Below are 23510 nucleotides of genomic sequence, written 5' to 3'. Positions count from 1 at the left end.
TGCCGAAGAATCAACAGCCGCCTCCTACACCAATAGTGATGTGACTTATTAGACCAGAAAACGAGTTGTAATCTAGGTTGTGATGAACATAGAAATAAATTTTGTTCGAAATTAAATTTTATTTTGTTTAAATTTATCCATCAATAAAATTCCAACAAAATTCTAGCAGGATTCTAGCAGAAAATTTTTCCGTCTCATTCTAACAAAATTCTTACAGAATTCTAGCAGGATGGCCTGTCAGAATAGTTCTAGCAGCATTCTAGCAGGGTTCTAACAAAACCGGTTGCTTTCACCGGATTCTGCTAGAACCGGTTATTGCATTTGAGCTAGAATTCTCTGAGAATTCTTGCAAAGGTCTGGCAAAATTGTAGCAGCGTTCTAGTAAGAATAATTTTGATCTGCTAGAATTCTGTAAGAATCCTGTGAGAACGCCGTGACTGGGCACTGTTTACAAAGGTGCTATCACGCAAAGGGCCCAGCTCGATCCCGCACTGGTAAAACTTTCGCACGAGGCCTAATTATTTTTTCAATGATTTTCTTGGGGAAAAAAACTTTTCCCGTAAATTTGAATTTAGCGAAGCTTAAGCACACTAGTTTTACGCTCTTTGAGTGAATTATCATAGTAAATTGCTCATTTTTCTTAAAATAGGAATTGAATTACTAGTTGCAAATTTCATTCTCGTTTTTCTCAATGTTTTGAAAAATGACAAAGGCCGTTTTACAATGTTTTGCTTGAAATTTTGTTCATTACATTGTTAAGGGATAGCGAGCATGCGTTACTCGTTTTTGACTCCACTTCAACCTTATTTTTCACGGTCTTGCCACCCAAACAACCTGTCAAATTCGAAAAAGCAACATTCTCTGCCCGTTTGTTTTGATCCTCCGTTTCACCCGGAGCGTGTAAATTCGTTCCTAACTCTTGTGAAATCAAAGTGTTCCGGACCATCCCAGCACCACCCGACCAATATGGCCCAAACTTTTGGCGATTCGCCCGTCATCCAGGAAAACACCATCGGAGTGAACCAGGGAGGCCCGCATGGACACGGTAAGTCCGGCAAATTGCATTTTTGTTTACCTTTTCCCACTTATGTAAGACCGGAATTTGTGCCCGCGCAGGTGATCCCAACGACCGGCGTCTCCGAAAAGTCGAGCGCGAGGTGCTGATTCCGAAAATTATGCGCGAACGAGCCAAGACGGAAAAGTGCATCCCGGAGGTGCAGCAGTTCGAGGCTTGCTGCAAGGACTCCGGCCTGTTTATGGCGGTCAAGTGCCAGCAGGAGAACGAAGCGCTGAAGGATTGTTCGCTGCGGTGGTACAAGAACGAGCAGTTCCGGGCGGAGTGCACCGAGATTTATCTGGAGGAACGGGCGGAGTTTAGACGGACCGGGATTCCCAAGAAGTTTCGGAACATGAATTTTGCGCAGGCGCCTCAGTAACGAAGATTGTTCTTATTATTGCAATAAATATTGTTTTCACAGCTTTTTTTAACGGAATTGAGCGTTGTTTAGGATTTATGTACCTGTTAGCCGGTCCGGGTGGCTACGTAGTTGTGGTGCTTCGGGAACACTTCGCCAACTCGGAACTCCTTCAAGCGGCGAAGGCACTCGTGAGGATCAGCGGGATCTAGGCCTTCCGGATAGTGAACTTCCAGGATGAGTAGATCTTTGGCGGTGGTTTCTGCAATTCGGTTGAAGCACTGGAAGTCGTAGTTCTCCAGATTACGACCGCATGTTGTGAGGATCTTCCCACTCTGGTAAGCCTGAGTGAGCACGATGTAGGAAGCGTGAAAGAATTGTGGTCCTTTCTGATAGAGAACTGAAAAGAATCAAAAGGTTAATGGTAAAATCCGTGCTTCGCTTGATTTCATACTTACGAAAGTCCCCGCCAAATTTGAGTCCACTCCGAATGATCCAATTTCTCGATTTCAAATACATAAATGCAGCATACGAAGGAATGAAATCCTTTCTGATTGCAGCAAACTTTTCAACCAGATTCTTCTCCGTTAACACAGACCCATCAAAAGCTTGCACTTTTAGAACGTTCAACTCCCTCACCAGGAACATTGCTTCCTCCAACGACAAGCTCAAATTCTCCCGGATCAAAAACGGATCTTCCTCAACCTTCAATGCATTCCTCTTCAACTCCTCCACCGAAACCGCCCCCACCTCAACCAACTTTTCCTCATCTTCCTCCATAACCCACACCGTCCCCTCACTCCCCTCAGCGGAACCAAACTTCCCCGCCCATTCCCGGCGCCTCTCGACCTGCCTCCGGTTAACCACTCCCGAAGGATTCCTCCTCACCCTTCCCACATTCCGACCGTTTCGCGCAACAGTCTTAGGAAACGAACGCGACGACGTGCCCTGGCCGAAGCCTCCGTCCAGCGAGAGGTGTGCCATCGCGGCCGGATCGCACACCTCGACGGAAAGCCCGGTAAACAATCCGATCGCGACTGGTCCGGTGGGTAACGGGTCGACGTTCGCGAGCACCGGCGGGGTGAACTTTTTCGGCTTTGGGACGGGACGGAGCGCGTGATTCATTGTTGCGGATTAAGGACGGAATCGGTAGTAATTGAACATTACCAGGGAGAAAATCCGTCGCTTGCAAGTCCCGTTGCTGTTTTGAAAATCTGCGCGCGTGTTGGATTTTGTTGTTGTTTTGAAAAATGAGAGCGTTACGGCGGTGACGGTAGCAAAGGTCGAAAGTTCGATTCAAATAAACAGAAAATAAGGCGAAAAAACAATTATTGCCGATACACTCAACCTCCGGTGGTTGGTCACTTTTTCGTTTGAAACTTTTTTAGTTTGTACCCCGTTGGTTGGCCAAAGTCAAACTAAAAAGTGATGAACTGTCACTTTTTACACTGCGCTCACGCACACTATCAAAACAAACGTTTGGTAGCGTGTGTGAACTCCGTATAAAAAGGGTGTCAAACTGAAAAGTTACCCCGTTCGTTGGTGTCAAACCATCGGAGTTTGAGTGTACCACGCGGCCGCGGCCGCGACCCCTTAGTCAGGGGTTTTCAATGAATTTTCCGACGTATTAACGGCAATCAAATTTGTTTTCTTACCTCGCCAAATTCAAAACATGACAATTAAAAACATAATAATAAAAATTTAAAAATTCAGAATTTTAAAAAACATAGGTTTGAAAGTTTTCCTAACTCTCAAATTCTTGAAAAATTTAAAATTTAAAATTCAGAATTATAAAATACAATGGTTTAAAAAATTTGAAAACTCTCTCTTCTTAACTAATAAAAGCCACAAGTGCCACCAATTTTGACGCCTCTTAGATTACAGAAAATCAATTTACTTTGGAGTATTTTTGGAGTCATGCAATTTTTTAAATAAAAGAGATTCTGAGAAAAAAAAAGTTGCAAATATCGCACCAAATTCTCTGACTGTGCAAATAATGTCTGCACACCAAATATTTGCTTTTTAAAAAAATAAAATTTGAGAAATAGAAATTTTTAAAAATAAAAAGAAAATTGAAAATATTGAATACCTGTTCATTGGAACTAATTTAAAAATATTAATTAGGCCGTTGCAAATATTTTTCATAGTTTTAATTCAAACTTAAGAAAGGTTGAAAAAACAAAAATTTAGGAAAATTAAAAAGAGCTCAACTTTTTATAAATTTGAGAAGTTTTCAACTTTTTTTGAATTTGATTTTTTGATTTTTTTAAATAAATAATAATTTTGAGTTTGTGTTTATGAACTTGGTATTCAGTGCGCATTGTGTTAAATGAAATATTGAATTTATGCTTATAGGGTCCAAAGTCCATTGCAAATTTTGATTTACAACGGTAAAAAAACACGATTAAAAACAACTTCTGATCACTTTTTATCAATTTAACGCAAAAAAATGACAAGACCTCGGACAAGACAGTTTTTTTTTCAATGGATAACCCTTTGAACCAGCTGTCAAACAGGACCATTTCTGTTAAGAATGGCCGTGAAGTTAATTTTTTTTTAATTGATTTAAAAATCGAATTTAAAATTAAATTCGCAACCCTTCTTGACAGAAAGTATCGTGGAAAGTATCCTACTAGACAGCTCGTTCCCTGGGGACCATAGTTGGTCTATCGAAAAATGGCGAAAGTTTTTAATCATACTTGAACTGAAAAATCTCATACAAGTGTGTTAAAGTGAACTGAACAGTGTGTAATGTTGATTCTCAGTGTTGAACACAAACAAATAACTTCGATTTTCTTCTAAACAAATTCGACCGTTTCGACCAACCCCATTCTAAGTAAAAAGATAACGCCTGCGAATTTTGTTTTTCTCTGTTTGCGTAACGCATGAAAAATCAACTGTCATCGTCAGGTCCAGCTGCAGTTTGTCGTCGTCGTCGCGATAATTTTAATTCAAAATTCCTCGATTCAGTGCATTTTCGCGGCCCCATTCTAATCGTAAACCGATAAAGTAATCCGGTGCCATCGCGGCGAACACTGAGAAACGCAGCGCTAATCAAGTTTCGTTGCCTTAAAAGTCCAAAATCATCCTCGGCAACTTTGTTTTGATCAACCCGCCCCTTCTCCTCCACTCCCTTTTATCTCGTCCGAAATTCCTCCCCCTCAGCTGGGTGGATACTTTCCCCTCCCGCGACTCTTCGGCAAGTGTCCGCGAAACTACACATCACAAGAGGGAAGCAAAGAAAGAAAGAAAGCAGCTCCAAAGAGAAGACAATCACCAACAGCCAGCCAGCAGCAGCAGCAGGCGTAGAAAAAGATGATGTGTCAAAGTGAAAGAGTTGCTGCTCACGAGATGGAAAATCTGGTTTGTGGTCGCCGTCGTAACGATTAGGTCCTCCCGCGGGGGACCAGGGCCAAGTGATTAGGGATAAAAAGGGACACGCAAGCGGGGAAAATAAAAATTGCAAAACGAAAGTGGCATCGATAAATGAAGATTAAATGAGATCGTCATTGTCGAACATGTTGTCGCAAAATCCAGGAGACCCGATAATGACGCACCCGGATTACGAGCAGTACCACTACCACCACGGGTGTCTGCTGATACTGGTTCGTGGGATCGGTCCGCTGAAGCCGCGGTCGCTGCAGCGGGTGTTTGAGCGGATTCAGCGCGTCAACAACGTCAAGATTCCGGGTTTGTTGGGAGGATTGGGATGGGAGGAGGAGTGAGTTTTAATGTTTGTTGTCCTCGTTACAGATTCATCGGGCGTGACGCGGGACATTTGGGTGCGCTACATTCGGGACCATCCGGTGGAGAACAATGACTGGGGTGACTTTCAGACCCACCGGAGGTTGCTCGGCCTCATTACGGTGGGCAAGTTTGACAATCAGAACGAGCTGAACGAGCTGTGCCGGGTGCACGAGTCCCTTAAGGTCAAGTACACGAACACGCTGTTTGATTCGCGCTGTCTGCTGTTTGGACCGAGCAGCGACGAACTGCACAAGATGCAGGGGACGGCGGAGGTCGGAGAGAAGGGCAGCATCGAGGGATGCTTCCAGACGCCGTCAAACTTCAAGAGTCGGGCGTTCTTCTACCCGGAGAACGACCCCTGCTCGAACCTGGAGACCAAGATTTCAGAGTTTATCACCTCACTGTACTACATCCTGGAGCTGAAGCGGATGGAAAAGACCCGGGAGAAGGTGGACAAGGTGCCGCTGCTGTTGGCACCGTTTGAAAAGAAAGATTTCGTCGGGCTGGACCTGGAAAGCCGGAACAACAAGAAGCGCTGCGTCGGTCGCATGACCAAACACCTGGGCGATCTTACGCTGCAGGCCGGCCTCGTAGCCGAGTCGTTGAATCTCTTTCACTCGGCGAGTGAGACCTTACGTGCCATAAGCGATTCCCTGTGGCTGGGAGCGGCCTTCGAGGGCCTCTGTGCCGCGTCCGCCATCCTGCTCTATCCCAACTTTCGCTACACCATGTCGATTCAGCGCAACTCTAGTCTACAGGAAAACACGTCCGCTTCGTCGCCCCAAAAGTTCAACCAGGCCCGGAACCAACTGCTGGCCAATAGCAACAACAACAACAGCAACGCCTACAACGGCGATTCCGGGTCGCCAGCGGTTCGACCGAAGAAAGCCGACATGGTCATCAACCTCAACTCGGAGACGGCCTCCATCCCGGACAAGACGTCGGCATCGTCAAACTCCTCCGCGTCCTCAATCAGCTCGACGTTCAGTTCCGGATCCGGAGGAAGCACCGCCAGTGGAAGCTCATCCTCGCTCACAGACTCGGGAACGCTGGTCAACAAGTCGGCGTCGACGGCGCAAAAGTTCCCGCCCAACATCCTCCAGCCCGAGGACATTCCGGCGCGGTACCGCGAGGCCATCATCAACTACAGCAAGTATCGGAACGCGGGGATCATCGAGACGGAGGCGGCCCTCAAGGCGGCACGGATATGCATCGAGCAGGGCAAGAACCTGGACGTGGCCATGTTTCTGCAGAACGTACTCTACATCAACCTGAACATGAGCGAGCAGCAGCGGGTGAGGCGGTTCGAGGTGCTGACGGATTTGTACCAGAAGATCGGTTACAACCGGAAAGCCGCCTTCTGCCAGAGGTTGGCTGCGTGGCGTCACGTCGCCGTCAGCAACACCAATCCGGACTGGGGCCAAAGCTATCGGTTGATGCTGGAGAGTTTCTCCGGCCACAAGCTATCGCTGGAACCGCAGGAAGTGCTGGAGAACAACACCGGCTGGCCAGTGCTGCAGATTGACCTGCTTCAGCAGCTGGTGGGAACCGCCCGGAGACTCGGCCAACCGGCACTGGCCACGCGACACATGACCTTCTTACTGCAGACCATGTGGGCTCAACTCAACAGTCACGACCAGAAGGAGATGGCGCTGCAGTTGCAAAATCTTGCCTCCCAATGCGAGGGAGCACCGGTTCCGTTGGTGCTGGAGAACGGAACCGTAATTCCGCCGGCCAATCTAACTGACCTGCCGCTCTGCAGTCAGCTGCTCGTTAAGGACTTGCCATCGCACATGCGACCTGCGAAGATTGCCGTTTCGAAGGTGGACAGCGGTCCGTTCCTCTTCACGCCAATCCATTTCAACTCGGTTGATCGACGCACCCCAAAAGACGACAGCAAGATCACCTTCAACTGGGTTCAGCACGACGTGTGCGAGGTCAACGTAAAGCTGACCAACCCGTTGCCGTTCGAACTGCAAGTCACGGACATCCGGCTGCTGACAACGGGCGTGGTCTTTGAGGCGTTCCCCCAAACCGTAATGCTACAGCCGAATGTCGTTACGACGGTGTCCCTGCACGGAACTCCCATCGAAAAGGGCGACCTGGACATCCAAGGCTACAGCACGCACACCCTCGGCATCAAGTCCAACTGCCGGCTGAAGCAGATGCTGCACCGCAAGCGACGCAACCTGCCCAATCACTACCAGGTCAACGTGATTCCTGCGCTTCCAAAGCTAGAGCTTAAGACCAGCCTGCCTCAGACGGCCACCTTCAGTGGAATGCCGAACGCGGACTGCGTGACCACCTCCGCCAGCATTACGCTCTACAACGGAGAGTCCGGCGAGTGCGTCGTCACGCTGACCAACACCAGCAACATCCTGATCGAGTACATCGACGCCACGTTCCACTCCAACATGGACAGCACCCTGCAGAACCGCATCTTTCAACTAGCCACAGACGAAATCACCTCCCAACTCCCGATCAAACCGAACGAGTCGATCGACTTCAAGCTGATCATCTACGGCGAGGCGGACTTTCTCGGCGCGATCACCTCCTCCCAACCGTACGTCCACTCGTCACACCACGACGGAACAAACAGTGCCGGACCGCAGAGTCTGACCGTGTCCCACGGCGGCGGTGCCATCACCGTCAGCAACCAGAGCATCCCCAGCCGAATCAGCTCTCCGACCGGGACGCACCGCCGCAACGACCCGCTAACGTCGAGTTTCCGGTCGTCGCACTCGGGACATTCGTCGCTGGCCACGCTGAGCGTCGGAATCGCCACCGGACACATGCCACGACAGCTGGAGGCGCAACTACGGTTCCGATACTCTGGCGGTGAAGGTCTCCAGGAGGGCTTCTGCCGGCAGTGTGCCATCTCGTTCAACGTGGAACTCCTCCCAAGTGCGCAAATTACCAACTGGGACGTCCTATCCGCGGAAATTCCCTCCCAGTTCTACCTGGTACTGGACGTGGTCAACCAGACTGCCCAGGAAATGTCTCTTAACTACACCTCCAACAAGACGATCCTCATCGAGGCGAAGGAAAGCTGCCGAGTGCCCGTTCCGGTTGATCGATGTCCGCTGGAGCGCATCCTCGCAGCGATGGAACAGCAGCAGCAGTCGCTAAACAGCATCGGTGCCGACGGCTATCCCAGCATCCTCAGCGGCGTCGGAGTGCCCAGCAACAGTGGAGACGCCGCCGATCTTACCGAGCGCGTCTGCTCCGAACACATCTCCGAGAACGTCAACCTCAAGTGGGCACTGCCGGGATTGGACTGCAGCGGGGTGGCTTCCCTGCGTGGCATTACGCTTTCGCCGACGATGCTGGACCTGGTCACGGTACCGCCACTGCAGTGGGGTAAGATCCAATCATCATTCGATGACGCTTTTTCTCCAATGTCCTACAACCGAATCCGCTTGTTTCTCCTTTCGTAGAGGTCAAAATCGACAAACAACAGGTGGCGCCCCAGTCGGAGGTGACGTGCGTCACCGGCCAGTTCATCACGCTCAGCGTCGGCATCTGCAACCTGTCCGCGTCCGTCCTGCACCAGGTGCAGCTCTCGGTGCAGTTCTACCAGGACTTTCAGAACGGACACCACAACTACCGGCTGGAGACGCGCGTCACCATGACCGGACCGAACCAGTGAGTTCAGAGAGACAACAATCCCCGCCACTTTCGATTTCAAACAATGTCTTCCTCTTGCAGCATCCTGATACCGGCCCTGAACAAGGACGAGAAGGCATTCCACGAGTGTTCGGTGATATTCTTCACGCCGGGCCGCTTCAAGGCGGACATTCAGTGTCGGTCGCTGAGCTCGACGACGGCCACGACGGCAGCCTCGGTCGATTCGGCCGTGGTGGTCAGCTCCTCGTCGGCGGCGTCCTCGTCCTCGTCGTCGCACGTGTGGCGATTCATTCCGCCGGTGGAGATTACCGTGATCGATCAATAACAAAATTGTAAACCAATGGATAGCATGAGACAACTAAATTACAAAAGAAAACGCTTTATAGCTTTCCTATAACAAAAAAAAACAAGAAGAAGCATGCAGATTATAAACCACAACCTCTCAACAATTGCATGTGCACGATGAAGATGGAGCATTGTTCTTGCTCTCTCTCTCTCTCTTTCTATTGTGGGTAGATTTTTTCATTTAATTTATAAGTAAATTGGATAGAGAAAACAAGGTGAACAGAACAACTATTGAACAGCAGAGCAATATAAAAAACATGAAATTAGGACTTGTCTGAGACGAGATTGTATAAGTATAAAAAAAACACACACACAAAAAGGTATAGCTTTTACTTTTACTCTTGTTAAAAAAACAACCTATTACTCTACAATGAATCACGGCTAAAAAGTGCATCAAATCTACGTACGGATCGACATTTATTCTTTAGTTTCTATTTTGTTCAGTTGTTATTTACGTTTTTATGAACTATTTTTTTTTGGGTTATCAACCAACGATTACGGTGAAGACGGAACGGACTAAAGCATTAATACAATTGTTAGTTATATATGTACGGTGTAAAACAACTTGTGTAATAAATAGAAGACAACAACAATATATTATTGAAGCTTAGCAAACACACAAGCAAAACAATACTGATGAAAAGCCAACAAAAGTACAGTAAAAGAGTTTAAACGTTCAGAATGCGGGAAAGAAGAAGAGCACTAGGATTTTTGTTACAATGGAAAAAAATGTATGTTATTTATTATCGAATAAAGATTAAATGCAAGATGCAAGTGAAGTAATAATTTAATTGAAAGAAAATATTAAACAAAAATACATGTCTACAAGTTACGCGTTTTTCTGGCCGTCATGTCTGTTTTTTTTTTCAGGGGGGCGACATCTATATCTCACTACAGGCAACTCGACCGCAGCCATCACCAGCTGTCAATTCGGCACCAGAACAAAAGGGAACTGTCATTTACGGCACCAAAACAAAGCAAGAACAAAAGAACAGAGGCCTTTTGTTAATTTGATTTGGTTAACCGCGGTGGATTTTCTTGAAATAATTCGAACTGTCAAAAATCCACCAAAGCATCTACCACATTAATTGCACAAACATTTTTTACTATTTATCTCATGAAACATTTAACTTAAGTACTGTGTATTTTGACTTTTAGCACAGTATATCAGAATTTATGTTATGAAAAAAATTAAATATAAATAAAAATAATATTTTTGTTTTCACTGTGCGCAGTTTGCGCGTGATATTAATCTCAACGCCCAAGATGGCTGCCTTTAGCATCCCCCTGGTTTTTTCCAAGTTGAACTCTCAAAAAATTACATTTGGAGCTTGATCTGGAGTTCTGGTCCAATAAACCAAATTTTCAGTTTTTGCTTTTTGAGTGTTTTTTAAAACTGAAAATTTGGTTTATTGGACCTTTTCAAAAAAAAAAAAAAAAACATGTGCATGTATACATGACCTGAGATTGTGTGCGAGCTTCGTCGGAGGATGACAGGATCAAGCCTGAGTCACGGTATGAATCTTCAAGCAATTTCAATATGGCGAGTTGTATCAGAAGAAAGTGAAGCATTTTCGCTAGTTCTCAATGTTCTGTGTTCTGCGTGCACGTCCGCAAACATAAACCACACACATATACTAACACAAAGCGCCACCAAGAGGCAAAAGGTGATTACGAATATTTTTGACATTTTCGTTAAAAATATGTGGTTTTGCAAAAACAATTAACAAAACCAACTTTTAAGTGTAGTTCGACTGTCAAACTTGTAATTCGTTGCTGATTTGTTTGAAAATTTGTTAAAAATAATAAGTTTTTTTGCAGCAATCATTTTGGACGGACATTTCTGTTGTCACCTTCTGGTTCCTTGGATTGGCCATGGATAATTTCACAGTGTAATAAACAGGGCAGCTACCACCACGTGGCGCCACTGTTCCGAATGAGAAAATGATACAGGTTTTTCAGACGAGTTTCAATCCCCTGCCTGAGTGTCCTCTGGTGAAATTGGACTGTCGTTTTTTACTTTTACTCTATAGATATACTACTCTATAAACACATAAGATCTTTACACTGCGCGACGTGTCCGGAAACGGAGAGAAAGTTCTGTCTCTGCCCCTCTCCGTTCGTTAATTAATTCGTTAATTCGTTTGCACGCGTTCCCAGTCGCGACATTCTAACAGGATTCTAGCAGAGTTCTTACAGAGCTGCATATTCTTATGGGTGACAGTTACGGAAAACCGGGGAAAATATTCCCTACTGAGAATTTTGGCTGATTTCATTTTTTACAAAATTAAATTCTTGAAATTTTAGAATTTAACATCAAATTCTACTTGTTCGCTATAACAAAAGTTCAAAATTTTAAAAATAAATATGATTGTTTTTATTTGGAATATTTATTTAAATTCATCGAGAAATTAAAAAGAGAGTTTAAAATGGTTTAAACCAAGGTTTAAACAAAATGTTGTATTTTTAATTTCTCGATTTAAAAAAAATACATGGTGCACCCCTGGATCGATCAACTGTGGTATAACCTCAACGGAACTCATGAGTTCCAAGTCTTCGCATTAACGGATTTTTCGTTACAGTTACGCCCTCTTCTCTTTCCAACATAATTTTCGTCATTGTTTCGCAGCTCTTTGGACAGTGCGGGTCGTGTCTCCGCAGCCAGCTAGTGGCAAGTAAAAATTGACTTTTTTCGTGAGAATATCACGAATTTCGACTGGATTTACCATTTTCCTGCACCGCATTGGCACTGTGGTAAGATTTCGCGTTTTTTTTGTTCATGAAAATGTCAATTTTCTTCGGAAAACAATCCGGATATTTTCATGCGACGTTGCCATTTTTGTTTGTGTTCTTGCAGAACCATGTCCGACCGTCAAGCACAAGGACGAGCCCGTGCTCGTGGCTACACGGCCGTGAACCTGTCCCACGAAGGTCACGAGGGACGCGGTCAAGCGCCGGTTCGTGGAAGCGGAGTGCCGGTTTCCGGCCAGGGGGTGAGTTGTCTTGTATTATTGCTTGTTGAACTGTAATTATTGTAACACCCGGTGATTCCACAGCCCCGTCCATCGTGGGGACCAGGTGCCGGCGAGGGACGTGCCATGGTTCACCGAGAGCACTCCGCTGGTCGGGGTGCGAGTTCGAGCACCGGCAACGGTAATGGAGACAACGGCAACGGGAGCAGTGCTCAGTCTTCGTCGGCCGCTGGTGCCGGATCGCGTGGTGCCATGCGTGGCCGACGAACCATCGGGGACACTCTTCGGACGCGTGCGCTGGACGCTCCGTCAAAGCAGGGGACGATGGGTCAACCGTTGCAACTGACCAGCAACTATTTCAAGTTGCTTCGTCACATCGAGTGGACGTTGCACCAGTACCGGGTGGATTTTGCTCCGCAATGTGCGAGTGCCCGGCTGATGCAGGGTTTGATCAAGGAACACAAGAAGACGTTCGGGGGGTTCCTCTTCGACGGGACGCAGCTGTTTATGGTCAACAAGCTGCGCAGTGAGCAACTCACGCTCACGTCCAAGCACGAACGCACCGGCGACTTTTACCAGATCAAGATTGTCCACACCGGAACGGTCGACATGACCAACGAGACGGGCATTCAGGTGCTGAACTTGATCTTGCGTCGTGCCATGGGAGGGCTGAACCTGCAGCTGGTCGGACGTAATCTGTTTGACGCAGCGGCCAAGATCGCCATCCGGGAGTACCAGATTGAGCTGTGGCCAGGGTACGTGACCAGCATCCGGCAGCACGAGCAGGACATTCTCGTGTGCTGTGAAATCGCGCACAAGACGATGCGGATGCAGACCTGTTACGACATTCTGCGCGAGTGCCAGCGCCACGATCGCAACTACATGGACTCGTTCAAGCGGGCCGTACTCGGCGTGGTCGTCCTGACCGATTACAACAACAAAACCTACACCATCAACGACGTTTCGTTCGATACGAACCCGCAGAGCACGTTCGAGACCAAGAACGGCAAGACGTCCTTCGTGGAGTACTACCAGCAGCGGTACAACATCCGCATCCGGGACGCTCAGCAGCCGATGTTGCTGTCCCGCGCCAAGAAGCGGGATCTGCGTGCCGGCGGCTGTGAACTGATGGCCCTCGTGCCGGAACTGTGCCGCGTGACGGGATTGACCGACCAGATGCGGTCGGACTTCCGCATGATGAAGGCGATGTCCGATCACACGCGGTTGAATCCAGATCGCCGCATTGAACGACTCAACACGTTCAACAATCGGCTGCAAACCTGCCCGGAGAGCGCGGATGTGTTCAAGATCTGGCAGATGGAGCTGGACCGTCGTTTGGTGGAGTTGCCAGGGCGGATGCTGCCGCAAGAGCTGATTTTCTTCTCACCTTCAGCCGGCGGATTCCCCTCGGGTGAGCAGGCCGACTGGTCGATTCACTTCCGGAACAATCCGATGTTTTCGACGGTTCGGCTGAACCACTGGTACCTGATCGTGCCGAATCGGGCGAATCGCGAGGCCAGCGATTTCCTCGGATGTTTGATTCAGGCAGCACGTGGAATGCGGTTCGAAATCGACCAGCCAGAGATGGTGGCCATTCCGGACGATAATCCGGCGACGTACGTGCGAACGCTGGACAACGTGGTGAACCGCGATCCGCAGATGATCATGTGCGTCGTGTCGAACAACAAAGCGGATCGGTACACGGCGATCAAGAAAAAGTGCTGCGTCGATCGGGCCATTCCGACGCAGGTTATGGTCCAGCGAACGATCACACCGAAGGGTGGCAATGTGCGCACGCTGATGAGTGTAGCCACGAAGGTTGTCATCCAGATGAACTGCAAGCTGGGCGGAGTCCCGTGGAAGGTCAAGATTCCACTTTCAGGGCTCATGACCGTGGGCTTCGACGTGTGCCACGACACCAAGGACAAACCCAAGTCGTTCGGGGCAATGGTGGCCACGTTCGATTACGAAAACAAGGGCGTTCCGAAGTACTTTTCAACGGTCAGTCAGCACACGCACGGCGAGGAGATCTCCAACTATTTGCCGTTGAACACGGTGAAGGCGCTGGACGAGTACCGGAAGGAGTACGGCGAACTGCCCAAGCGGATCATCTTCTATCGGGACGGAGTCGGCGAGGGCCAGCTGCACTACGTGTACGAGCACGAGGTCAAGTCGATCGTGGAGAAGCTGGGCGAAGTGTACAAAAAGTTTGGCAACGATCAGGACGTGCTGTTCACCTACTTCATCGTGAGCAAGCGCATCAACACGCGCTTCTTCGAGCGGCGCAACAACCCGAAGCCGGGAACCGTCGTGGACGATATCGTGACGCTGCCGGAGCGAACCGACTTTTACCTCGTGTCGCAGTCCGTGCGGCAGGGCACCGTCTCGCCGACGGCCTACAACGTCATCTACGACACGTCCAACCTCAAGATTGACCACCTGCAGATGTTGTCGTACAAGCAGTGCCATCTGTACTACAACTGGTCCGGAACGACGCGCGTCCCGGCCGTGTGCCAGTACGCGCACAAGTTGGCTTTCCTCGTGGGTCAGTTTCTGCACCAGTCGCCGAGCAATCTGCTGGAGAAGAAGTTGTATTTCCTTTAGGAGGAGGAAAACTTTTGACTATTATTGTTAATTACTGACTGAATCAGTAGATTTTTTTTTTTCTCGACGCCAATTTGAAATAAAACGAGAAGCATTTGTTTTGATTTTCATACACTTGAGTTGTTTTTTTTCATATCCAAATTTATCCCAACAAACATTTAAGTTATCGGCCAACTCTACGGGGTAGCAATCCAAAATTTTGCGAAGCGAAATGAAACGCCGAAGAATGAAACGAGTTTCCCAAGGAGAGGGGAAAATCACAGAAGCGTCTTACGCGTGGGAATTAGCGGTACGCAAACAGAGTGCTTCCCACTCACGGACGGGAATGTTAAATACCTATTTTGAGAGGAAAATCACAACTTAGACGTCGGACCGGCCAGACCAGAGCAGCACCCAGTTGCTTCTAAACGGCTGGACTGGTTGGATTGGCTGGACTGCCACGCGGGATGACACGCCTTCTCTATAAAACCACGCGTCAACTCAACTGTCATGGCCAAAAACCGCGTCCAGACCTTCGGCATGTTGATTTCGAAAAACTTCCTGGTCGATTCGATGAAGTTGCAATCCGGTATTTCCGAACGAGAATGTGGTTCCAGCACTTGTTGCAAGGATAGAAGGATAGCTTCCATGATGAACGCCTGTCCATCGTTTACAGATAGTGCGATAGTGCACTTGTACCCAAATACGTCGAACTTCTTGTTCTTCACAAAAATCTCTGGATTTGCTTGATGAAGCTTTTCAGCCACCTTGTTGCAAATAGAAGTTTTCATATGTTTGCGTAAAGATCCAATGAATGTGAATGTCGATAGAAATTTATCGCACTCCATACTTTCCAATACTTCTTGGCTTGATGCTGCTTTAACTAACGAAAATGTATTCATAAATACTTTCGAGCACACTTCACATCCCACCAAACGCGTACAATCAATGATGAGGTGCTGCTTACATGCATCCCGAGAGACCGTTCTATAGACGCAAAATTTGCATCGATACATTCCGTTATTGAAGAACATTTTAACTGTTTTCTTCAAACAAACGGAGTCCTTTTTGTCCCTTTTCATTTTTGCACAGGATATATCCAACAGCAGATGGGTCCAACATAACAAAGTTGACAATTTCGTTTATGGTGACTTGGAGCAACCTAGAGTCCTTTGCCATTACACTTTCGATAATTTGCAAAGTCTGCCCTGTGTTGTAAACATCCATCTGTTGAAATAAAAAAAAAATGTTTGAAAAAATTAAATAAACAAAATAAACTGAACAAAATATTTCATATTAAAAAACTTACAGGACAAGGACGGAATGTACGGCTTACTTTATCTCTCAACGCCAACTTGAAGAAAAAAAAAAAACGAGAAGCGCATTTGTTTTTGATTTTCATACACTAGAGTTGTTTATTTTCATTTGTTGTTTGTTTTTATTTTTACTTTACACTCTAGATGGGATTGTATCTTATGCCTTTTTTTTTTCTTTTTTAGCTAAATGGTATTTGCATAAATAGTTCGTCACGTCGAAAGCTGCAGCGTGGAGTTCTGTGTGATTAGTTAGTTTTTTTATGAGGTTAAATTTTGTTCGTCACGTTGCCGAATTTTGGGTGGAGCATTTTGAGTCTCAATTTGATATATTTTTGTCGTCGTCGTCCGTCAAATGCAACAAAGGTCTTGAAAGAGTAATAAGCAGTAGTTGTATGTGTTGTATCGTGTGTGTATTGTTTAATACGAATAGAATAGGTGTGTGTAGTTTCTAACAGTAATCTGCTTACAAGTATATCTACGTGAGTAACCCTTTCCCCTTAATCGTCCTTCTTCTCCGCCGCCGACTTGTTGGCCTTGGACTTGCGATTCTTGCGCTTTTTGGTGGCGTTCGGCGACGACGGTTGGCTCTTGGCTTCGTCGGACGAGGCCGCCGACGAGTTGTTCTGGGTCTCGGCGGTCGTGGCTGCCGGTGCCGCTGTGAGTGCCCCGCCGGGCGTTTGCTTGCCCAGCTGCTGCTCCTCGAGCATCTCCGCCGAGAAGCCAAACTCGTTGATGCGCTTCGAGTCGACCTTGTAGATCCAGCGCTGGTACAGGAAGATGAAGAAGACAATGTCTGTGGGGGAAGGGGAGAGAGGTTTTATCAGCAACTGATAAGAGGGTCGGATGATGACCTAGTTAGGGACTTACCATCGCGGAAGCACCCGATCCGGTACATGGTGGGCATTTTGATGACGAACGCAAAGATGTCGTCGATGAAGGTGTTGAGGAACTTGTAGGACATCATTCGCCACGGGAGATGCGCGACGGATTTGAGCTTGTAGTTGATGAAGAGTTGCGGGGTCATCATGATGAAGCCGAATGTAAGCAGGAAGCCGTACAGCATGTTGAGGATGAACGAGTACCAGCCCTTGTGGTCCTGGTAGATTACGGAGTAGATTCCGTAGGCCACGAGCAGCGGGAAGCACAGCCAGCTTAGATATTTGAAGGCCAGATTGTCGTACTGCTTGGTGCTGGACTCGACGTACGAGCCCTTGTCGGAGAAGGTGATTCGGGGCAGGAACCCGAACAGCAGGTTCTCGCGGGTGATGCTAATGTTGACGACCTTCTGGATCTTCCAGACCTCGATTCCGAGTCCGACGAAGCAGCTCATTTTGATCATAAAGTTGGTTTCGTTGTCCAGAACGTAAAGTAGGACGATCAGCGATTGGAACACGTTGAAGAAGACCGACCGGACGGACAGTCCCTCGAGTGATTTGCGGTTGTTCCAGAACTGAATGTCGTTTTTAAATGCGAGCAGCTCGAAGATGCTGTGAAGAATCGAGACGGCAATCGTGATGCCAAGCAGGTACGGATTCGTCTCCAGCAACGTCTCTTTAAGTGAGTCCTGATCCTCGTCCGACTCCTGGCCCCCTCCCGTGAGTGCTTCGCCGAAGATGTTGTTGGTCCACTTGTTGCGCATGGCCTGGGCGGCGTACAGCTGCCACTTGAACAGTGACAACGGTTGATAGCTCAGGTTCAGATCCAGAACCGGCGTCGTTTCGTTGATCGGTTGATACTCCCGGAGCATGTTCCAGTAGTCGTTGTAGAACACAATCGGCAGGTACGTTTGACCACCCGGCAGGAACTTGATGTACTCGTCCAGCGGAGGCGGAACCGATCCCTTCACCCAGTTCGTCTGATCCGTCACCAGATTAATCGTCAAGTTCGGATGCCAATGGGACACGATCCGGTCCTCGACCAACGCATTGTCCAGCTCCTTTTCGAACTTTTCCTTCTCCCCGGCCAGCAGATTGTGCGTTTTAACCCGCTTTATCTTCTTGTACTTGCTCAGCATCCCGCTCGCGTAACCCATATACTTCCCGGCAAATTCCTCCCCAGCGTCCGGATTCGGACTCTTCCCAGCCCGCGTAACGTACGTGTGCAGAAAGATCGACCCATTATTCATCAACCGCTCCGACGCCTTAATCTGCGTGTTGATCGTAAAGATCCCGTCCCCGTCCCGTCCGCCGTACCAATCTCCATACATCAAATCCTCCTGCAGCCAAACCAGCGCGCTCGGGTCGCTAAAGTTCACCACCGCCGGATCGTCCGAAACATACACGTACAGATCAAACATGGTCCCATTGTCAAACAGGTTCCACGCCGTAATCCGGCTCTTGGCGTCTCCGCCAACCTGATTCACCGGTGCGTCTGGCGCCGGCTTCCGGAAGAACGACGATATGAAGTAAATCACCAGCGCCCGCAAAATCAGCGACTTGGTAATCGCAAAGAACGACTCCATCCGGGACGGCTGCCGCTGTTACGGAACAAAACAACCGGAAAGGTGCAAATTAATAAAACCCTCACGCGCTATTAGTTATTTTTAGAAAAAAAAGAAACTCACATTAGCGGCTGCCGCATCCGCCACCTGCTGACCATCGCCCGCTGGCGCGGCCACCAGCGGTTCACCTTCGGCCGGATTATCACCGGGCATTTTCTGCCTGCTTCTTTTCTCACGGTTTACTTCTCACACACAAACTTCACCACAGTTTCACAGCCTACTCCTCATTCCTCAAAGGTGAAAAATGCAACTCAACGCGGCCACCACTGTCAATTAAAGCGGCTAGACCAGTCCGGCACCAGCTAATTGGCCACCGCAAAAGGAACCTGGTTCCAAACTCCAACCAGAAGAATCGGCGGCCAAAAGAGCGAGGTGGTTGAAAAAAGAAGACAGCTGAGAATGAATGAATGAATGGGTGAAAAAATCGGATGATTGACCCTCCACCGATCTCGTGCGCGCGTGCTGGCGTGAAGTGACGTGGGCTTATCAGAGAAGGGGGAGTTTCAGTGACGGGTGTGTGCTACCTACACTGATAATCAACATTACACACTGTTCAGTTCACTTTTACACACTTGTATGGGATTTTTCAGTTCAAGTATGATTACACGAAAGTGTGTAATCATACTTGAACTGAAAAATCCCATACAAGTGTGTAAAAGTGAACTGAAAAAAGTGTAATGCTGTTTACCAGTGTATGTGTCACACGCTGAATTGAAGGCAATTAGGTTTTGTCGAATGATTACATTTTCTGGAACGTTTTCTTGACCGAATGTTGTTGCTTATGGCTAGTACGCAGATCGGAAGGAAAGGGGTCAAGAAACAGCTTTACGAACAGCAGAACAAAGGAGAGGGAGCGATTTCTTGGGGCTTTTCTTCACCCTCTCTGGCTTGCTTTAGCTGCCGCTGCTGCCCATTTGATTTTTTTCTTGACCGGTTCCTTCCGAAGTGCATATACCGCTTTAAGCGACCCCTTTCCTTCCGATCTGCATACTAGCCTTTATTCAGCTTAGGCTTAATCTGGTGACATTAAAAAAATAATCAATAATTTCTTATAGTCCTCCATTTTTAAATCGAATTAATCTCAAAGTATTTGCATTAGCATAGTTTTAGCATTTTCAAAAAGTGGTGATTGCTTATAAAATTTGAAAAAAAATATATATTGAAAAGAGCAGATCACAAAAGTTTTACTATTTTAACATTAAAAATTTAACCAATCTGAAACCAATAGTTTCACGAGTTGGAATGGAGGGCTTATTAGATGACACTGAGAAAAACTTTTTTTTCACAAAATTAAGCTGTCCGTTATAAAAAGTTAAAAAAGGGAAAATTGCAGGAAATTTTCTTCACATTTTAAATTAAAAAAAAAATAACATTGATAGAAAAATAAACCTTAGATAATTTGAAAACGGTGCACTTTATGTTTAAAAAAAAAAGTTAAATCATTCTGGTCGTTTTAGTAATTTTAGTCGATTTGTTCTCTTTGCTTGGTTTGGTTATTTTAGTCGATTTGTTAATTTGGTCGATTTTGTCATTTTGATTGATTTGTTCATTTTGGTCGTTTTGGTAATTTTGGTCGATTTAAGGTGTATTCACATTATACCGCATCCGAGCCGCAGCCGCATCCGCACAAAATTTGACAGTACGGAAGCACAGTGCGGACGCGATTTCTCCAATGCTTTTCAAATGTTCCCATTCACACTGTTCCGCATCCGTATACGGATCCGTACTGCGGATACGGATGCGGAACTGCGTCCGTACTGTCAAATTTTGTGCGGATGCTGCTGCGGCTGCGAATGCGGTATAATGTGAATACACCTTTAGTCGTTTAGGCCGTTTTGATCGTTTTGGTCGAAAAAGAACAAATTCTTGGTCAACTTGGTAATTTTGGTTGTTTTGATCATTTAGGTCATTTTGATAGTTTTGGTATATTTGGATTCGGCCATATTATTCGTTTTGGTAATTTTAGGCGATTTGTTAATTTTGATCGATTTGGTCATTTTAGTCGATTTGTTCATCTTGGTCCATTGGGCCATTTTTGTCGATTGGGTCTAGTCGATTTGTTCATTTTGGTCGACTGGGTCATTTTGGTCAATATGGTAATATTGATAATTTTGAACGTTTTGGTAATTTTGGTCGATTTGGCCATTTTGGTCGATTTGGTCATTTTGATCGTTTTGGTCATTTTTGTCGATTGGGTCATTTTTGGTTGATTGGGTCATTTTGGTCGTTTAGACCATTGTGGTCGATTTGGTAATTTTGGTCGATTTGTTCAGCTTGGTCGATTTGGCCATTTTGTTGATTGGGTCATTTTAGTCAATTTGTTCATTTTGGTCATTTTGGTAATTTTAGTCAATTTGGTCGTTTAGGCCATTTCAATCGTTTTGGTCATTTTGGTCGATTTGTTCATTTTGGTCATTTTGGTCGATTTAGTAATTTTGAACGTTTTGGTCATTTTGGTCGATTTGGCCATTTCGGTTGATTTGGTAATTTTGGTTGATTTAGTAATTTTAGTCGATTTGGTCGTTTAGGCCATTTTAATCGTTTTGGTCATTTTAGTCGATTTGTTCATTTTGATCGCTTGGCTCATTTTGGTCGATTTGATAATTTTGGTCGATTTGGCCATTTTGGTCGATTTGCTCATTTTGGTCGTTTTGCTCATTTTGGTTTATTGGGTCGATTTGGCCATTTTGATCGTTTTGGTCATTTTTGTCAATTTGGCCATTTCGGTTGATTTGGTAATTTTGGTTGATTTAGTAATTTTAGTCAATTTGGTCGTTTAGGCCATTTTAATCGTTTTGGTCATTTTAGTCGATTTGTTCATTTTGATCGCTTGGCTCATTTTGGTCGATTTGGTAATTTTGGTCGATTTGGCCATTTTGGTCGATTTGGCCATTTTGATCGTTTTGGTCATTTTTGTCAATTGGGTACTAAAGTCCTATGTAAATTTTTATGTACAACGGTAAAAAAACACGATTAAAAACCATTTCTGATCACTTTATTTCATTTTAATGCAAAATTTTTTTTTGACAAGACAACATTTTTTCGATGGATCAACTATGGTCCCCTTGGAACGAGCTGTCAAGTAGGAGCTTTTCTGTCAAGAAGGACCGCGAGGTTAATTTTTCAAAATTGATTTAAAAATCCATTTTAAACTCTTTGTGGTCGTACAAAGGGTCATTGTACTCAGTAAAATAAGCTTTATCGCTGTATACAATAATATCAGCAATCTAAGCTTCATTTTAGGACCCAATTGGGTCATTTTAGTCGATTTGTTCATTTTGGTCATTTTGGTAATTTTAGTCGATTTGGTCGTTTAGGCCATATTAATCGTTTTGGTCATTTTATTCGATTTGTTCATTTTGGTCGATTTGGTCATTCTGGTCGGTTAGGTCATTCTGGTCGGTTAGGTCATTTTGGTCGATTTGATAATTTTGGTAATTTTGATAATTTTGAACGTATTGGTAATTTTGGGCGTTTTGGACATTTTGGTCGATTTGGTAATTTTGGTTGATTTGGTCATTTTTGTTGATTAGGTCTTTTTGTCGATTAGGTCAATTTGGTAATTTTGATAATTTGGAACTTTTGGCAATTTCGATTAGGTCATTTTTGTCGATTTCAAGGTTGATTTGGTAGTTTAGGCCATTTTGGTTATTTTGGTCGATTTAGTAATTTTGGTTGATTTGATCATTTTGATAATTTTGGTCGTTTCGGTAATTTTGATAATTTTGGTCATTCCGGTCGTTTTGGCCATTTCGGTCGTGTAGGTCAATAAAGTCGTTTTGCACATTTTGGTTAATTTGGTTGATTTAGTTATTTTGGTAATTTTAATTATTTTATTATTATTGTCGATTTGGTCGTTTTGGTCGATTCGGTCAAAAATTCCTTTTGAGAATAAATTTTAAATCATTAGAAATTCTTATATAATTGGTAGGTTAAGGACTCGGTCATAATTCCAACCCTAGAGATTGCTTTTGGCTGCTATTGAATAACATTTGAAATAACGCTTGTTACTCAAATTTGGGTAACACCGCGCTTTTGCTCACTCGCTAAAATTGTCACCCTGTGCTAAAAGCTCCGCGCCCTTGCAGAGTTTTCAGTGACGGGTGCTTGCACGTTCGTCACTGACAGGCCGCAGCCCCACTGACAGTTTGCTTTCTTTCTCGGGAAATCTTCTAACAACGCGGACACGTTGGGAAAGAGTGAGTGTTCAATTTTTGCCATTTTTCCTGATTAAAAATAGTTTAATTCTTTGGAAATAGCGTAGAAATTGTAGCTAATTGGTTGGTTTATTAGTTTTGCGTAAAAGTTTCATTATAAATTCGATTTTAAACTAGAAAACTGGATCTTGTTTTCACCACCTGAACATAACCTCAAATGGAGCAATGTTTTCATTGAATATCCGCCTTTCCGTCCCCGCAGATTCACCATGCAGATCTTCGTCAAGACCCTGACGGGCAAGACCATCACCCTTGAGGTCGAGCCATCGGACACGATCGAGAATGTCAAGGCCAAGATCCAGGACAAGGAGGGAATCCCGCCAGATCAGCAGCGTTTGATCTTCGCCGGCAAGCAGCTGGAGGACGGACGCACCCTGTCCGACTACAACATCCAGAAGGAGTCCACGCTCCACCTGGTGCTCCGTCTGCGCGGTGGTATCATCGAGCCCTCGCTGCGTATTCTGGCCCAGAAGTACAACTGCGACAAGATGATTTGCCGCAAGTGCTACGCCCGGCTTCATCCCCGTGCCACCAACTGCCGCAAGAAGAAGTGTGGCCACACCAACAACCTGCGCCCCAAGAAGAAGCTGAAGTAAGCCCCCATTCGTTCGCCGTTTGGACGGGTGTGTGTGTGTTGTGCTTCTGGGTTGATTCCGGCCGGGGGTCGCGTTACAAGTTTGTAAAATTAAACATTCTTCAAAGATCCGAGCGCGAGTTTGGCTGGGGCTTGAAGTCACAGCAAGAAAATAAATAAAATCATACAAAAAAAAAGTTTAAAAAATACAACA

The 23510-nt window shown here is 46.0% G+C and overlaps 6 protein-coding genes across 6 annotated transcripts; 4 read left to right on the top strand and 2 right to left on the bottom strand.

The window, feature by feature from the left end:
• Positions 1-835: 835 nt before the first annotated feature.
• Positions 836-1493, top strand: LOC6033599 (COX assembly mitochondrial protein homolog). Its single transcript, XM_001843975.2, has 2 exons — positions 836-1045; positions 1117-1493. The coding sequence occupies exons 1-2, from the start codon at positions 967-969 to the stop codon at positions 1434-1436; spliced, it is 399 nt and encodes a 132-aa protein (XP_001844027.1). The 5' UTR covers positions 836-966; the 3' UTR covers positions 1437-1493.
• Positions 1430-2668, bottom strand: LOC6033598 (tRNA-splicing endonuclease subunit Sen2). The gene is made up of 2 exons (XM_001843974.2): positions 1874-2668; positions 1430-1815 (listed from the first exon to the last, which is right to left on the bottom strand). Exons 1-2 carry the CDS (start codon positions 2538-2540, stop codon positions 1523-1525), a joined length of 960 nt encoding a protein of 319 aa, XP_001844026.2. The 5' UTR covers positions 2541-2668; the 3' UTR covers positions 1430-1522.
• Positions 2669-4308: 1640 nt separating this feature from the next.
• Positions 4309-9908, top strand: LOC6033597 (protein brunelleschi). Its single transcript, XM_001843973.2, has 4 exons — positions 4309-5105; positions 5169-8522; positions 8600-8807; positions 8871-9908. Exons 1-4 carry the CDS (start codon positions 4913-4915, stop codon positions 9112-9114), a joined length of 3999 nt encoding a protein of 1332 aa, XP_001844025.2. The 5' UTR covers positions 4309-4912; the 3' UTR covers positions 9115-9908.
• A 1871-nt stretch (positions 9909-11779) lies between these two features.
• LOC6033596 (protein aubergine) lies at positions 11780-14783 on the top strand. Its single transcript, XM_038255983.1, has 3 exons — positions 11780-11888; positions 11992-12127; positions 12191-14783. Exons 2-3 carry the CDS (start codon positions 11996-11998, stop codon positions 14708-14710), a joined length of 2652 nt encoding a protein of 883 aa, XP_038111911.1. The 5' UTR covers positions 11780-11888; positions 11992-11995; the 3' UTR covers positions 14711-14783.
• Positions 14784-16077: 1294 nt separating this feature from the next.
• On the bottom strand, positions 16078-18951 carry LOC6033595 (cleft lip and palate transmembrane protein 1 homolog). The gene is made up of 3 exons (XM_001843971.2): positions 18569-18951; positions 16873-18481; positions 16078-16798 (listed from the first exon to the last, which is right to left on the bottom strand). Exons 1-3 carry the CDS (start codon positions 18656-18658, stop codon positions 16503-16505), a joined length of 1995 nt encoding a protein of 664 aa, XP_001844023.2. The 5' UTR covers positions 18659-18951; the 3' UTR covers positions 16078-16502.
• A 3656-nt stretch (positions 18952-22607) lies between these two features.
• Positions 22608-23510, top strand: LOC6033594 (ubiquitin-60S ribosomal protein L40). The gene is made up of 2 exons (XM_001843970.2): positions 22608-22704; positions 22925-23510. The coding sequence occupies exon 2, from the start codon at positions 22932-22934 to the stop codon at positions 23316-23318; it is 387 nt and encodes a 128-aa protein (XP_001844022.1). The 5' UTR covers positions 22608-22704; positions 22925-22931; the 3' UTR covers positions 23319-23510.

Source organism: Culex quinquefasciatus, chromosome 2, assembly GCF_015732765.1.
Source record: "Culex quinquefasciatus strain JHB chromosome 2, VPISU_Cqui_1.0_pri_paternal, whole genome shotgun sequence".
In the NCBI taxonomy this organism is placed as follows: domain Eukaryota; kingdom Metazoa; phylum Arthropoda; class Insecta; order Diptera; family Culicidae; genus Culex; species Culex quinquefasciatus.
The sequence above is the reverse complement of the archived record's forward strand: the minus strand, read 5'-3'. Positions and strand labels throughout refer to the sequence as shown.

Coding starts and splice junctions, on each gene's coding strand:
- LOC6033597 (XM_001843973.2), top strand. CDS start 4,913: ATGAGATCGTCATTGTCGAACATGTTGTCGCAAAATCCAGGAGACCCG. Junction 5,106..5,168: donor CAACAACGTCAAGATTCCGG/GTTTGTTGGGAG, acceptor TCCTCGTTACAG/ATTCATCGGGCGTGACGCGG. Junction 8,523..8,599: donor GGTACCGCCACTGCAGTGGG/GTAAGATCCAAT, acceptor CTCCTTTCGTAG/AGGTCAAAATCGACAAACAA.
- LOC6033599 (XM_001843975.2), top strand. CDS start 967: ATGGCCCAAACTTTTGGCGATTCGCCCGTCATCCAGGAAAACACCATC. Junction 1,046..1,116: donor GGGAGGCCCGCATGGACACG/GTAAGTCCGGCA, acceptor GTGCCCGCGCAG/GTGATCCCAACGACCGGCGT.
- LOC6033596 (XM_038255983.1), top strand. CDS start 11,996: ATGTCCGACCGTCAAGCACAAGGACGAGCCCGTGCTCGTGGCTACACG. Junction 12,128..12,190: donor TGCCGGTTTCCGGCCAGGGG/GTGAGTTGTCTT, acceptor GTGATTCCACAG/CCCCGTCCATCGTGGGGACC.
- LOC6033594 (XM_001843970.2), top strand. CDS start 22,932: ATGCAGATCTTCGTCAAGACCCTGACGGGCAAGACCATCACCCTTGAG.
- LOC6033595 (XM_001843971.2), bottom strand. CDS start 18,658: ATGCCCGGTGATAATCCGGCCGAAGGTGAACCGCTGGTGGCCGCGCCA. Junction 18,482..18,568: donor CGGATGCGGCAGCCGCTAAT/GTGAGTTTCTTT, acceptor GTTCCGTAACAG/CGGCAGCCGTCCCGGATGGA. Junction 16,799..16,872: donor GATCGGGTGCTTCCGCGATG/GTAAGTCCCTAA, acceptor CTTCCCCCACAG/ACATTGTCTTCTTCATCTTC.
- LOC6033598 (XM_001843974.2), bottom strand. CDS start 2,540: ATGAATCACGCGCTCCGTCCCGTCCCAAAGCCGAAAAAGTTCACCCCG. Junction 1,816..1,873: donor CAAATTTGGCGGGGACTTTC/GTAAGTATGAAA, acceptor GATTCTTTTCAG/TTCTCTATCAGAAAGGACCA.